General features: G+C 30.5%; 1 protein-coding gene across 1 annotated transcript in view; it reads left to right on the forward strand.

The window, feature by feature from the left end:
• LOC107443234 (uncharacterized) overlaps window positions 1–15,852 on the forward strand; it is a 19,215-nt gene extending 3,363 nt beyond the window's left edge. The window contains exons 2-8 of the mRNA XM_043048579.2: window positions 1,180–1,226; window positions 4,211–4,324; window positions 5,887–5,931; window positions 7,547–7,606; window positions 9,838–9,893; window positions 12,484–12,528; window positions 15,751–15,852. Coding sequence (XP_042904513.1) covers window positions 1,180–1,226; window positions 4,211–4,324; window positions 5,887–5,931; window positions 7,547–7,606; window positions 9,838–9,893; window positions 12,484–12,496 — 335 coding nt within the window. The 3' untranslated portion in view covers window positions 12,497–12,528; window positions 15,751–15,852. The remainder of the gene's footprint in view (window positions 1–1,179; window positions 1,227–4,210; window positions 4,325–5,886; window positions 5,932–7,546; window positions 7,607–9,837; window positions 9,894–12,483; window positions 12,529–15,750) is intronic.

The raw sequence follows: 15,852 nt of genomic DNA on the forward strand, positions 1-15,852 counted from the left end.
TCCCATGAATGTCCGCTTAACGGAGGTTTCACTATATATATATATATATATACAGAGATGCCAACTGCTCCGGACACGCCAAAATTATTTAAGAAACGGTAAATAACTTCAAAGTAAATTTCGCAAATATTTGACTATTCATGCTTACTTTTTAAAAGGTATAGCAAGTCATAAGTGCCTTTAAGTGGCGAAATATATAAGCCAACGAATTATTTAGAAATAGTGGTGGATAAAAATCTACTAAATTGAATTAATTAAGCGAAAAATCACCATTGATAATCTACCACTTTAAAATATTTACTTTCTGTCCGGATTAAAAGGTGGCATCTCTGTATATATATATATCATCGGCTTAATATGAATAAATACCTTGTGGTGAATAATACTAAAGCGAGAATTTACAATTACAAATACCTAAAGCTGTTTTTCGAAGATTCTGTTGTTCTCTAAAATTATGCTTTTCTGCGAATAATAGGCTACTTTCATAACCGTTGTAAGTTTACAACAGTTACTCCGGACTGTTAAGTCAAGTTAAGTCTATTTATAGGAAGCGCTATCATGCTTTTTCTGAAAATGGTGCAAAACATCAATACGGAAAAAAGGCACAGTTTTGTGAAAATTAAATGTTTGTGATCTAAATTTTTAATATTTAAAAACTTTTTCTAATGCTGCATCATCGGGGCTCATGAAAGTTTGCAAAAACTGAGAATAAGGCAGTGATTTTGATAATTTTCATCTACGTGTGAAAATGTCGCCAAATTGGTGATTTTTAAAATTATAGATTTATGAAATTTAAAATTATTTTAAAAGTATGGTTTTGCTTGAAAAGGTACTTAAACTGTGGCTTTTTTATTTTTCTTGGTGAAAAGCTTTAAAAAAACATATTTAACTACAAACTTGGCACAAATTTTTTCCACAAATCTCGTACCACTTTCAAAATAGAAGTGTAAACTCGGTAATATTTCACAAAGTGATTCTGTAAATGGATTTATCATGTAGCGCATTACTGTTTTACCGTACCTATACACACACTAATTTAATTATTACAGTAGTTATCGTAAGTTAAGAAGGTATTTGCAAACTTTAGTCCGCAACATTTGTGTAAACGTTTTATTACGAATAAATCAGATGTATGTGTGAAACGTATAAAATTGTAATCAAATGTTTTATTTCAATCAGATAATGTGGAGCAATTTGATGAGTGTTTTCTTAGCATGATGGAAAAGGTTAGTTATTTTAAAATTTATTAATTACCTAATATTCTGTCTAGATTTGCATTTATTTTTTATGAAATTATTTTCGAAACTATGAGGGGAGAAATTTTGCAACCAAAATAAAGGTGGCCATAATCGGAAAAAAATTTAAAGTGGTGATAATTGATTTACAAAGTTACCTTTAATTTATATATTTTAATTTTACGTCAATTGTAGTAATTTCCTTGATTATTTGTAGGCAGGTACTTTATTTACGTCGCACTAGAGCAGTACAATGAGCTATTGGCGACGGTCTGAGAAGCATCCCGGAGGATGATCCAAAGACATACCATCACAATTTTGATGTTTTGCTGAGGGGATGAATATCCCGCTTTGGTAGCCCGAAGACCACTTTAAGGTAGAACAGTTTCACGAGGACCTATATTGCTTACCCTCGGTCCCCTTACAGGATTATCACTTACTGATCTCAGCCAATGATTCTTGACTTCGGTGTTCTACTAGGAACTGTGTCTTTACGATCAGTCTTCGAGATTGATTGTTTGTAACACAGATATTTTTATTTACATGTATTTTTAATCAATAAAACATTTTGTTTTCTTGATCTTTTTCTACCAATTTTTAATTTTTTCTTTCTGAAATGTAGCTACCCTGGAAATCAACTCCTGATAGTCTAAAATTACTATATTCAACAGTATTCTCCAGTTCCTAATTCTTTAGATGGACAGTAAAAAATCATCTCGACAATATCTATCTAAGATAGTATCTTGGTACTAATAGCAGTATATTTAGTATCGACTGAAAAAAAACAATTAACATAATACAGATAGAACATATTGCCAAAAATAATTAAGCATTATTTTCGTGATTTCTTACGGCCAATCTTGATGAATTAGCACGATATTTCTCTATTAATTTAGTTTTTTTAGTACGAAATTTTTTTTTCTATTTCAATTTGTACCTATTATCTAAATTAATTAAGCGTAATTTGTTCCCTATTTTTCTATGGTAATTTTGTAATAAATACATTTTTCCTATTAATTTTCCTTTAATACAAAACTTATTTTTCTATTTCAATTTGTACTTATTACCAAAAGTAATTAATTTTAATCACATATTTAATCACATTAATTTAATAACAATCAAATAAAATTAAAACTATCAATTATGATAGGAAAAAACTTCTCTAAAATTCTAATGGTGTCAGTCTTTCATTCTCAAAATGTTTTAAAATTCGAGAATCATGTACGAATTTTGAGGCACAAAAATTTACATATGTGCTCTAAAATTTGCACAAGATTTGAATTCTAATTCATTAGTGCAATAATAAGTTTAAAAATAAATCAATAAATACTTACTACGCATTATTATACTGTAGCATAATTATAATGTAGTATTGTTACATTCTTCCGTATTGTTATCATTTATCAAATCTCTGATAAATATTTATTCAGCATAATACAAAAAAATAAATAAATAAATATTTGTTACGCATTGTTATAAACTAGCATATTTTTTATCTTGTATTGCTATGTCCTTACGCATTGTTATCATTCACCGGAATGCTGATGAATGTTATTCAATCAGCAGAACATAAAATTCAAATAAATACTCATTAGGCATTGTTATAAACTAACATAATTTTTATCTTGTATTGCTATGTCCTTACGCTTTGTTATCATTCATCAGAATGCTGATGAATGTTATTCAATCAGCAGAACATAAAATAAATAAATAAATACTCGTTACGCATTGTTATAAACTTAACAAAATTTTTATCTAGTATTGTTATGTCCTTACGCATTGTTATCATTCATCGGAATGCTGATGAATGTTATTCAATCAGCAGAACNTTATTTTTCTATTTCAATTTGTACTTATTACCAAAAGTAATTAATTTTAATCACATATTTAATCACATTAATTTAATAACAATCAAATAAAATTAAAACTATCAATTATGATAGGAAAAAACTTCTCTAAAATTCTAATGGTGTCAGTCTTTCACTTTCAAAATGTTTTAAAAATCGAGAATCTTGTGCGAATTTTGAAGCACAAAAATTTACATATGTGCTCTAAAATTTGCACAAGATTTGAATTTTACTTCATTACTGCAATAGTAAGTTTCAAAATAAATCAATAAATACTTACTACGCATTATTATACTGTACCATAATTATAATGTATCATTGTTGTATTCTTCCGTATTGTTATCATTCATCAGATCTCTGATAAGTATTTATTCAGCATAATACATGAAAATAAATAAATAAATATTTGTAACGCATTGTTATAAACTAGCATATTTTTAATCTAGTATTGTTATGTCCTTACGCATTGTTATCATTCATTGGAAAGCCGATGAATGTTATTCAATCAGCAGAACATAAAAATAAACAAATAAATACTGATTACGCATTGTTATAAACTAACAAATTATTATCTAGCATTGTTATGTCTTTACGCATTGTTATCATTCATCAGAATTCTGATTAATATTATTCAATTAACAGAACGTAAAGAAACAAATGCTTGTTATGCAATGTTATATATTATAGCGTAGTTATAATCTAACATTGTTACGTTCATAATCATTATTATCATTGTCACAATTCTGATGAATGTTATTCAATCAGCAGAACATAAAAATAAATAAATAAATACTCGTTATGCATTGTTATAAACTAACATGATTTTTATCGAGTATTGTTATGTTACGCATTGTTATCCTTCATCAGAATTCTGATAAATATTATTCAAATATCAGAACGTAAATAAATAAATACTTGTTATGCAATGTTATGTAATGTAGCATAGTCATAATCCAGCATTCTTATGTTCATAAACATTATTATTATTGGTCACAATTCTGATGAATTTTATTCGTACAGCAGAACTTCAAAAAAAGACTCGTTGAATATTATTGTATCCTAGAGCAGTTATGATCTATATTTTTATGCATTATTACATTTCTACTGTTACATTATTTACATTTTTAGACTCAAAATTGGATGATTGACGAAATAAACAAGTGTGGCATGAGCCAAACTCTACCTTATGGGAGTATTGAATCATGGAGCGAAATCATATGCAGTATACCAATGGATGAATTGGTAATTTTATGTCCTAGAATTTTAATTGAATCTAACATAACTTATAAAAATTTAATTATTATGTCATATTACTTTAATTCGAATCGTCGTTAAAACAATTATATACCTAATTTGTTTTTAACAAAATTATTAATCTCTTTTTATTTACTTTAAAAATTTAATATTAGTGCCTTAGTCAAACTTCACATTAGCAACTGCGACCATAATGCATTTTTACTAGTGAAATTAATTTCAGTTCTCTCCGGTGTAGCATAATACGTAAACTAAACGTAAATTTTTGGAAAATTAGTAAAGTCAATACGTTTTTTACGCAAATTTTACGTAATTTTTTTTACAAAAAGCTTTAGTATATTTTACGTAATATTAACGGAATGGATTTTACCAGCAACCTTTCGGTAAAATTGCTTTTGTATATTTTACGAAAGAATATTTACTGTTCAGATTTAGTCAAAATGATTTGAGTAATTTACGTATTATTGACAAAGCAAATTTACCATTTAAATTTTCTATTTTTTGCATAACCACTTTATCTTTTAATTTGACGTTTTAACTTACATTCATGTTGCGTATATATTATGTAAAAATAACGTACTCTTTCTTACTTAGAAAAAAGTGGTCTGTAAAATACTCTTAAAATAAATGAATTTGTAAAAGCAAAATTTTATCTAAATTTTCCGTTTTTTGATAACCATTTTTCGCTACAATTCGATGTTTCAACTTACGTAAACTTTGACCAATTGTTGACGTAAACATGATAAAAAATTAAAGTACACATTCTTACTTTGAAAAAAGTGGTCGATAAAATACTCTTAAAATAAATTTGTTAATTTTCCGTTTTTTGATTACCATTTTTCTCTACAATTCGATGTTTCAACTTACTTAAATTTTGACCAATTGTTGACGTAAATGTCAACAATTGGTCAAAATTTAATCTAAATGTAAAAATAACGTACTCATTTTTACCTAAGAAAAAAGTGTTTGGTAAAATATACGTAAAAGAAAAGAATTTGTTTCCGTAAAATTTCCGTTTTTGGATAATCATTTTTTGCTATAATTCGATGTTTTAGTTTTATGTTAATTTTACGAATGCGTAGCAAAATTTAAATTTGAAATATACGTATTTCTGATGTAAATTTGATGCTTCTCTGCTACCTGGGCTATTGCTTTAAAAATAGTAGTTGCTAAAAAATTGATAAGAAGTTTCGAAACAAAAAGTTTTCCTTATTTATTGTTTTAAATATCTTTGAAATAGGTGGTCTAAAACTAAAACAATAGCATCGGGAAAAGTTGAACCCTTATCCAACACCTACTACAGAATTTCCCCATTTTTCAAGAATTATTTTTTCTTGTGGTAGAAATATGTTAAATCTATGCGTTGTTAAGGTACTTCTTCATAAATAATATTTGATAATAGCATACACTACTTTTTTCACAATTACTTTTATATTTCTTATTTCTTTCTTTTATACTTCAAGAAAAAAAATTCTAAGAGAAACGAAGATTATACTTCTGTATTATAGTACATCAGCTAGTTTTTACTGAATTCTTTATTTCTTTTTCAGGGGCCTTGTTACCAAAAAATTAACATCTTAATGATGGAACGAGTGGTGAGCTTTATTAAATTTATCTTTATTGGTTCGAATTTAATTACTTTTTATTTGCATGTATATGCAAATGAACACTCAGCGAAATTTAGGAGGAAAAAAAATTACTAACATTTTTGCGTTCAAGAAAAAACCTGATGAAATTTATGAAACTTATCACCTTTGCTGAACAATAAAGGAAAATTAGAAAAATTTATTAGATCTTCCACGCTCACATCACCTTTTCTCTATAGCTGAAAACCTCCATACGGTTTCTTTTAGGGTAGTCTGATTAGACCACTATGAAGGTAAACCAGTTTACGAAAGAGCCATTTTATACAAAGTATAGTAAAATTAAGAAAGTGGTAGCAAATATATTTCCACAAATGTGTTTAATTTATGAACATGATTGGTTTGTCTTATTTACTTATCAACCACCACAAATTTAATCCCCAACTATATATGATAAATTTCTCTTAGTTCTCATTTTTTGCTATAATTCGACTAGCTCAGGGCAGCAAATATATATTTTAAAGTGGTAGATTATCATTTGTGATTCTTGGTTTAATAAATTCAATTTAGTAGATTTTTATCCACCACTATTTCTAAATAATTCGTAGGCTTATATGATTCAGCACTTTATAAGTAGTTACATCAAACTCATTTGGAATGATCATATCAAAAGCACAATAGATGAATCAAATGCAGCAATAATAGCCATACAACCATTAATATATAATCAGAATATGTCACTTAAATTAAAGAAGCTACTATATACAGCAATGATCCGCCCAATCCTATGCCTCAACTGTTTGGACAACGATACCTCAACATCTACAGGAGAAATTGAACCAATGCCAAAATAAAATCCTTAGAAAAATAACCTGTGCAAGATGGTTCATCCGGAATACCAATATACATGCAGATCTGTAGTTTATCAATTNATCTTTAAATTTGAAAATTATATCAAAGATAAAAACTACAGACCAATAGCTGCACATTTCACCTCCGACGCCTCATATCATAACTATCAAAACAAATAATTTCATCAACCTTTCTGAAAATAACGTTTACTCATGCTGATACAATTCTGAACAACTCCAAAATCAAACAAACACAGTTTAGAGCAAGCTGCTCATTTTATTTTTTTATTCCTTTTTAGTTATTCAAGCAAAGTGCTTGAAACATTCATAAAAGCAACTCCACTGCCTGCTTACCTCAATGCTCAACTGTGTTAAACAGTGTTAAAATTCCAGATGAATGGGATAGGGGTCGCTTCGCGGCCCAGGTGTCCAATAAAATCAAAACACTAGGACTAGTAGTTATATCATGCTATACCTTTTAAAAAGCCAGCGAAAATAATCACATATTTATAAAATTTAGTTTGTAGTTAATTACCGTCTCTTTAATTATGTTGGCGTGTTCTCAGCAGTTGGCATCTCCGCTTTTAAAAAAAGAATTTGGGTTCATGCGCACTACTGGTTCACTTTTTAAATAATCTGTGCAGACTACTTATAAAAAACCGTGTGGAAGTTTTCTGATGTAGGAGGTGATGATTTGTATCGAAATTGTACCTAAACTTCGTAATGTGTTCTTTTGTTAAGGATAGATATGGATTAAAATATGTTCCTTTTTATAGAAAGAAATCGGTGGCGATCCTGATGCCGAAGAGGAGAGCACTGCTTTCGAAGGATGTCGAGTGAGTTTCTTTTCCAATAATATATGCAACTCATTTTTTTCTTATTTGCATGGAACATACCCATTTGTATAGAGCCTGGTAATTTCTAACTACTCTTACTTTTTGTCAAATATAGTCATTACTTCACTACTTTTTCGAGACAATCTTTGAAGAGCTTAATTCAAAATCCTTGTGAATAAAAAAAACTGACTTATTTAAGCATGCAAAATTATAAAGAAAAATGTATTATTGTTTATATGAGACAATATGAATTTGTTCTATCAACCTTCACCTTTTCATGTTTTTTTCGACATCGAAATTTGAGTTTAAGAAGCTCTACGAAATTATCAAATGTTTGTAATTTTGTTAAATGCTTAATGCTCTTTAATAAAAAATAACGTGCAGTGTGCCAAAAAAAAACGGACCACCCTGAATAACTTATGATCTAATAATCAGATCTTCATATTCTAGTTCTTAATCTTAATGGTTAGAGGGGCTGATTTAAAATATGCTTATTATTTAGTGCAGAAGATATTTCAAATAACGAAATAAGATACAAAAACATACTTTCTTTGAATAAACATACTTTTTTTCCCGACAGATTCGGATTTCTGCCACCACCCCCTCCCCAAAATATAGGGGGCAGCCGCAATCTGGTAAATATGATGTTAATCGTTTAGTCAGAAGAGCGATCCAAAATTTTGACTCCTTAAATATTAATTTTATTTTTTGTATATTTCGTTATATTTCGAGAATTTTTATGTGAATTGAAATTTTTTTGCACACAATTATAAAATTCGTTTATCTAAAGATAATTCCTTAGAAATAAGTAAATTTAGTAAATATTTTTAATGTTTTTTTTCAATAATAGTCGAAAATTTTTTAAATTGTAAGGTATAAAATTTTTTACTTTAAAGTATCTAATTTTACACAGCCAGGTGTAAATTAGATAACTAGGCCAATGGTAAGGGGATCATAACCCTTAATCCGTCTGCACTTGAGATATTTTATGTCAGGACTGTGGTCGGTGCGAGCCCACAGCAGAATTCGAATCGACCAGCAACACTAGGATCGAACCTGGGCATCACCTCCTACATCAGAAAGCCTCCACACGGTTTCTTAAGAGTAGTCTGCGCAGATTATTTAAAAAGCGAACCACTTGTGCGCATGACCCCAAATTCTATTTTACAAGTAATAGAGAGAAATTTATCATATATATTTGAGAATTGAATCTGTAGTGGTTGACAAGTAAATAAAAACACACCAATTATATTCATAAATTTAAAAAAATTTTAGGCATATATTTGCTACCACTTTCTAATTTTTAATAGATTTTATATTAAAGGGTTCTTTCCTTAATTGGTTTACCTGCATACTATCAAAATACTATTAACTTTATCACACAACTCTACTCAAGGTGATCTCCCCATTCCAAAGATGATTTTCCCTTCAAAACTAAAGATTTACTCCTTAAGGACTTGACTTGTTGTTGCAACATACTACAACTTCAAAGATATATAGGACCTCCCAGAATACAACAAAACAGAATCAATGAATCGGTTAGTGGCGCTTCGCGCCAAACGCCGAGATAACCCCAATATCCAGCATCCAGTAATTGGTTTACCTAGAGCCCAGAGATGCCAACTTGCTCCGGACAGCAAATATATATTTTTAAGTGCTAATTTATCAATTGTGATTCTGGGTTTAATAAATTCAATTTAGTAGATTTTTATCGACCACTATTTCTAAATAATTCGTTGGCTTAAAAGATTCACCACTTTATAGTTTTCATGTTATGTTATACATTTTAAAAAGAAAGCAAAAATAGTCAAATATTTGCAAAATTTACTTTGTAGTAATTTACCGTTTTTTTTAATTATTTTGGCGTGTCCGGAGCAGTTGGCATCTCTGAGAGCCCTTGAATTAGACAGGCCGACTCATCATCTATTTTTGCTCCAAGGAGTTAACATAAGCACAATACTAACATAACGTTAACTTGCAAACTTTTTTGCTCCAATATTGCTTGATAGGTCAGCTTTACCTTCATAGTGGTCAGATCGGACTACCTACAAAAATCCGCGTGGAGGCTTTCAGTTATTGGAGGCGTTGACCTGGGTCATCTTATTGGGAGGCGAGCTCTCTACTACCATAGCCACTGTTGCTCAGTGCGAATATGTACTTGAAAACTTATATAAACTTCTATAATTTGTTATTACATATTCTATAAACATTTATTTTTAATTAAATTGCAGAAATGCATGGAGCCTAACATGAGTTACTGTACTATGTTTCCCGATTCATGCATGCCGTAAGTTTGCTTTTAAATTTTTATTTTAGAATATTTTCATGTTGAACCTCTTCGAGACGGGCGAGTCATATATGCATTCTCAGGGTGTTGATAATCAGGGTAAAAAAGATAAAACTGGTAGCCAAACTATTTTTTACAGCAGTTTATTTGTGGGCGGGGTAATAATAGTTTGCTTTATTTAATTCACCACTACTTAGTTTGAATTAAAAGACTTATAGTTACACTTTTAACACACATGGATTGGATGTGTTAGATTTAAAGTGAATGCAAAAGGAAGTGTGTCAAATTAGCTATGTCCAAACTTAAACTACAGCTTTTTATATTTTACGATTCTGATTCTGTACGAATACATTTATGCCTCGCCTGTCCCAAAAAGGTTACGGTTAATATCAAATTCATAAATTAAGAACTTTACAATGATTTTAATTCAAATTTAACTTTGAAACATACCGAGTAAATTTAAAAAGTTAGTACTTTTAGCTTCGGCTGCTGCCGGCCGAGTGGTTAGCGTGCCTTACTGCGAAGCGATAGGCTGCGGGTTCGAATCCCTCTCTAGGCATGGATGTTTCTCTCTCTCTTTGTGCTGTCCTCTGTTGTGTGTATGATGTGTGAATGTGGCCCACCCTATAAACGGGTTTGTGACAGTGTGGCATGGGCAATGTTGCTCGACTCCGTGACTTTGCTTCACAGGTGCCCACTGGATAACGCGAAATGCGCAACAATTCTGGCATAGTATAGGCAAAAGATTTAAATTCAGTGCCTACCATTGGAAAAAAAAGCTTCGGCTGCTAACGATGACAGATCTACTTTACCCTTTCCGGAGCGCGATTTTCCGATCCAGCGGTCTTTAACGACCTGCTACATTTTTTGGCATTTTTTAACTGAAAAAACTTGATATTTGACTTTAGTTCCGGTAATAAATTTAACAAGAAATTAAAGTTTTAATTATAATTGCTTTGGATCAACTACACAGCCAAAGGAAATATCTCCATAAAAGAAAGCGAATCGTTAAAGGCCACTGAATTGCAAATTGTCTCCCGGTGCTGCGTAGTCAGTCTTGCAACAATTATTCAACAAATGTTGAGAACCAATATAAATATAAATCTATTTGTTTTTCAAAGTTTATCAACCACTATTCTTGAAACATCAAAAAGCTAAATTATGTCACTTCACTTAATGTACTGTCTGAGGTCACACTTGTTAATGTTTTGCCGGACTAAAACTTTTCAATCGGAATTAGCTGTTCCAGAAAGGATTACAATATGTCTTCATATTTTAGACAACCAGAAAAAACAGTCTAAAAATTGCTTTAAAGCTATTATTTTCAGTACGAAACTTACACATCAAAGAATGAAACGATAAACTTCATACCTTTTAATGTTAAAGTTATGTAAAGTTGTCTTATTAATTCTGGATTGTATCTATGAATTAATAAGGCTGCGTTACAGATGTGATATAGCATTTTGTCTTATGAAGTATTATACCATTAACTCCTTGACATACGAAGACGTCTGGGAGACGTCATTGGTTTCTTATGTCAAAACAATAATTGGCGTGTCTCAGACGTCTTCAACACAGTGATGCCAACTTGCTCCGGACAGCAAATATGTATTTTAAAGTGGTAGTTAATCAATTGTGATTCTTGGTTTAATAAATTCAATTTAGTAAATTTTTATCCACCACTATTTCTAAATAATTCGTAGGATTGTACAATTCACCACTTTATAACCGTTATGTCCTGTCATACCTTTTAAAAAACAAGCAAAAATAGTCAAATATCTGCTAAGTTTAGTTGGTAGTTATTTATCGCTTTTTTAATTATTTTGGCGTGTCCGGAGCAGTTGGCATCAACATTCCGTTGCGAGTTGTTGTTTACAGTACAATCAAAGATAATTTCTATATCTAGAAATGATAGTCAAGGATATCTAGAAATGATGTCAAGGGGTTAAGTTAAAAACAACACACAAGATAACTTGCTTATTGTAATTTCATAGATATAAAACAAAAATGCGTCGTAATGTAGACGCTGCGTTAGGTTGGTATGAACTAAACAACTCTTTAGCATGTCGACACTAATTTATGCGAAATTTTATACTATGTAGTTTGCAGCATGCGTGACAGTACTGTACAAAGAGGTTAAAATAATTTGCACGAAAACTTTCATGGGCCAGGCACGCAATTTTTCGAAACAATTTTTATTTTTTTAATGAATGTTACCGTTTTTTTTCCTATACAGTTCCGTTTAGTAGTGAAAGCTACAATCTTTGCTTAAAATTAGTATGAGAGTTTAACTGTTTACTAAATAAAATCTAATTACAAAATTTAGTATTTTTTACCAATGGTGATTTATATCGTGATGTCATTTTCTGAAAAATCTTTGAAACTCCCGAATGTGTCCTGTAAATAGTTTTGTTATTAAACTCTAAGTTTTTAAAAGCTTAGTTTGAATTCCGAAAAGTTTGAGCTACTAAAAATAATGAGTACCGAATCTGTAATATAATCTAACCATGTGTCCTGAGTTACATTACATTTATACATTAAATTTGCACTTAACTTCCAGAATTTTAATTAAAATTATCCTTTATTGTAGAGTGGGAAAATGACGTTCCGAGAAAACTTGAAGACAACACTAAAGGTAACTTTAATTTAAAAAATATTACAGATTTATGATGGAAAAAATATGATTTTTTGCGTTTTCTTCAGTATATTCTTCGTCTAAAATCTTATTAAAGAAACTTAGCTACCTTCTTGATACCTTTTAAATAGCCAATATAAAGATCAGTGTCGACTTATTACAATTAAAAGCCTTACAACATATTTATATATGCGACGTCTTCCTAATGGCACTTGATTATCCAGATCCAGCAAATTTGAGAGTTAAAAACCAAATGCTGACACATATAAGTTAATGTCCTAGCCATTCCTTCGACATTAAAAGTCTACCCATAAATGTATATATGCGACGTTCTACCTGTATGTCTTCCTAATGGCTTTTGATTAGCCAAATCTTTGAGACTGACGGTTAAAAACTAAATGCTGACACATATAAGTTAATCGGTTAACGCCCAGCGTCATATATTTAGGACAGTTCCTTTTTTCAAAGACATTCATTGTGGTGGGAAACTTTTTTCAGAATTTTCATTTATCTGGGTGAATTAAAAGATTCTCAGATACCACAATGATTTAGTTATTTCTGACTAGATCTAGAAATAAAAGGAGCAAGTACTTTTTGATCCATCAAAGACTTTTTGAATGCCCTAACAGTAGAAAAACCAATTAATTTCGATAATATATTATACCACCTTTTCCATAAAACCACTTCTTATATGATTTCAATATATAAAGTCGGGACAAAACGGGTTAATGTCCTGGACATTCCTTTCAGATAAAAAGATTTCCTACAAATGCGAGGTTCTACTTGTATGTCTTCCTAATGGTTTTTGATTAGATAGATCCTGCTAATTAGTGAATTAAAAATCAAATGTTGACATATATAAGCAAATTTCTTTTAAAAAGCTTTTTTTGTCGGTCGAAGTTTTCCCTAGATATATTTTTAATAGCATTAAGGTTACCAAATCCAATCATGTCGTGGTCGAAAACCGATTACGACCATTTCAAATAAAAGCTTAGCTTCAAATCATTAACCTTAATGATTAATATAAGATATATTTTAAAAATAATATATTAGGCAAATATATCTTACCCTTTATTTAGAAGCACTCTGAGGTAAGCTTCGACAAATTAACTTATTAAACTTGTTATATTTCTGTTAAATTATTCAGTAGATCGGAGTCTTCATACCGATTTTCGATATAGATGGAGCTTCACAAGGCCTGCCAAAAATATGCAAATGGTGGCAAACAGCAGTCGCTACCCCGATTTCGCAACAACTTCAAATTAAATAATATTCAATTTTGAACTGAAGGTGCATTTGGGGTACCAGCCTCCACCCGGTTTTTTATAGGTAGTCCGATCAGACCACTGTGAAGGATATCCACATTCCGAACGAGTCACTTAATATAAAATCTAGTTAAAATAAGAAAGTTGTAGCAAATATATGACTAAAAATTTGTTTTATTTATGAATATTATTGGTTTGCCTTATTCACTTGTCAACCACTACAGATTCAATTCTCAAATATATATGTTGAATTTTTCTCAATTACTTTTGTAAAAGCTTTTGGGATGCGCACAACTGGCTCTCTATTTAAGTAGTCTGCGCGGACTACTTATAAAAGACCGTGTAGAGGCTTTTTGATGTAGGAGGTGATGTACAAGTCCGCTAGGAGGACATTTATCTGCTTCATCTGTAGTAAAGCACTTGTGCAATGGAGATACTGGCAGAAAGCAATGGTCAGCGGAGAAGTGGTAGCGGACAATGAGTTCAGACCTATGGTCTTACTTCTATCTAGGAAAAGATATTCATCTAACATGTATCAGACTTCTATATGTACAACAAGTTTCCGAATTTTTGTGTTGATCAATAAAATTTTAAGACCCATTTTTAGAAGCAAGAAATATAGCTTAAAGTATAAATTGTGCTACCACTTCAATGTTTCTGGAGGACCTTAGGGAACTCTATCTATTAAAAATCGACTCGAACTTTTCGGAAGACCCAATACTATAGTTCAATTAAATATAAGACAGAAATATTGAAAAACCGAAATGTTATTTTTTGCGTGTGAGCTGCAATCGCTGTAAAAAGCCATTTAGCTTATCGAAGTTAAGTATATATACTTTAGCAGAGGTACATAGTTGAGTAGTCGCTGTTATGATATACTTGTGGAAGATTAATCTTCCACCCCTATCACTACACCTTTATTTCTTTTTCATTATTTTCCGATTTTTTTAAAATTGATAGTTAGTAGCTCTTACATAAATACTAAGTCAGTTAATTTTTTTTCCTTCTAACATTTTACATTTAATGTAGCTTGTTTTGACAGTTGGAAAAATGTAAAGTACGCAAAATAAAAAACTGGCTACTCTGAATAACATTACATCGAATGATCGGATTTTCACGTTCTAGGAGTGAATCTTGAAGGTTCGAAGAGGGTGACTTCAAATTTGCTCATTAATTAGTGCAGAGGATATTTCAAATTACGAAATCAAACACAAAAATGTAAATTTCTCTCAATAAACATTCCTTTTTCAGACGTATTCGAATTTCTGACCCCCGAAATGTTGGGGGTAGCTGCAATCTGGGAAATATAGTCTCAATAGTTTGATCAGGAGAGCTGTCCAAAGTTTAGAAACCTTAATGTTAATTTTACTTTTTGTGTATCTCACTTTTGTGTATCTTACTTTTTGTGTACCTCGAAAAATTTTGCATATAATTATAAAATTCTTTTATCCAAAAATAATTTTATCCAAAACATAACTTTTATTCCTGTGAGTAGAATTATATGTTTTTACTCGAATCATGCGTTTCTAATAATCTTGGCTTCGGCGGTCACCGGTGACCCCGTGGTGCTACGGACAAACTCAGTGCCGATCACCGGTGTTCCCATGGTATTCAACGTGTTAACAATAGCCGAAAAAAAATATGAATCATATGATATACAATTTTAACATTTCTTTTAAAAAAGGCAAATTTTAATGGAAAATACAAAATTTTAGCTAAATTATTCGAATAGTTTCTGAGAAATCGAATATTAAAAATAATCTTCGGAATAATTAATTAGCATATTTGTAGTCTCCCCTTAAGATTGTTTTCTAGAGCGTGAAGATCCGATCAGTAGATCAAAATTTATTCAGGGTGGACCGTTTATTTCTTTGCGAACTGTACAAAACTGCTGATTTACTTATTGATGAGAAAAATTAAGAGTATAATTGTAGTTCTCTTTGATTTTAATTTTCAGATATCAAGCAAGAATAAATCTCTTAAAAACCTCTACTCAAACTTTAACGTCACGGAATTGTCATGCTTTTTCATTTAAGCAGAATAAATATTTTGTATCAGT

The sequence above is a fragment of the Parasteatoda tepidariorum genome, chromosome 6, assembly GCF_043381705.1.
Source record: "Parasteatoda tepidariorum isolate YZ-2023 chromosome 6, CAS_Ptep_4.0, whole genome shotgun sequence".
NCBI lineage: Eukaryota > Metazoa > Arthropoda > Arachnida > Araneae > Theridiidae > Parasteatoda > Parasteatoda tepidariorum.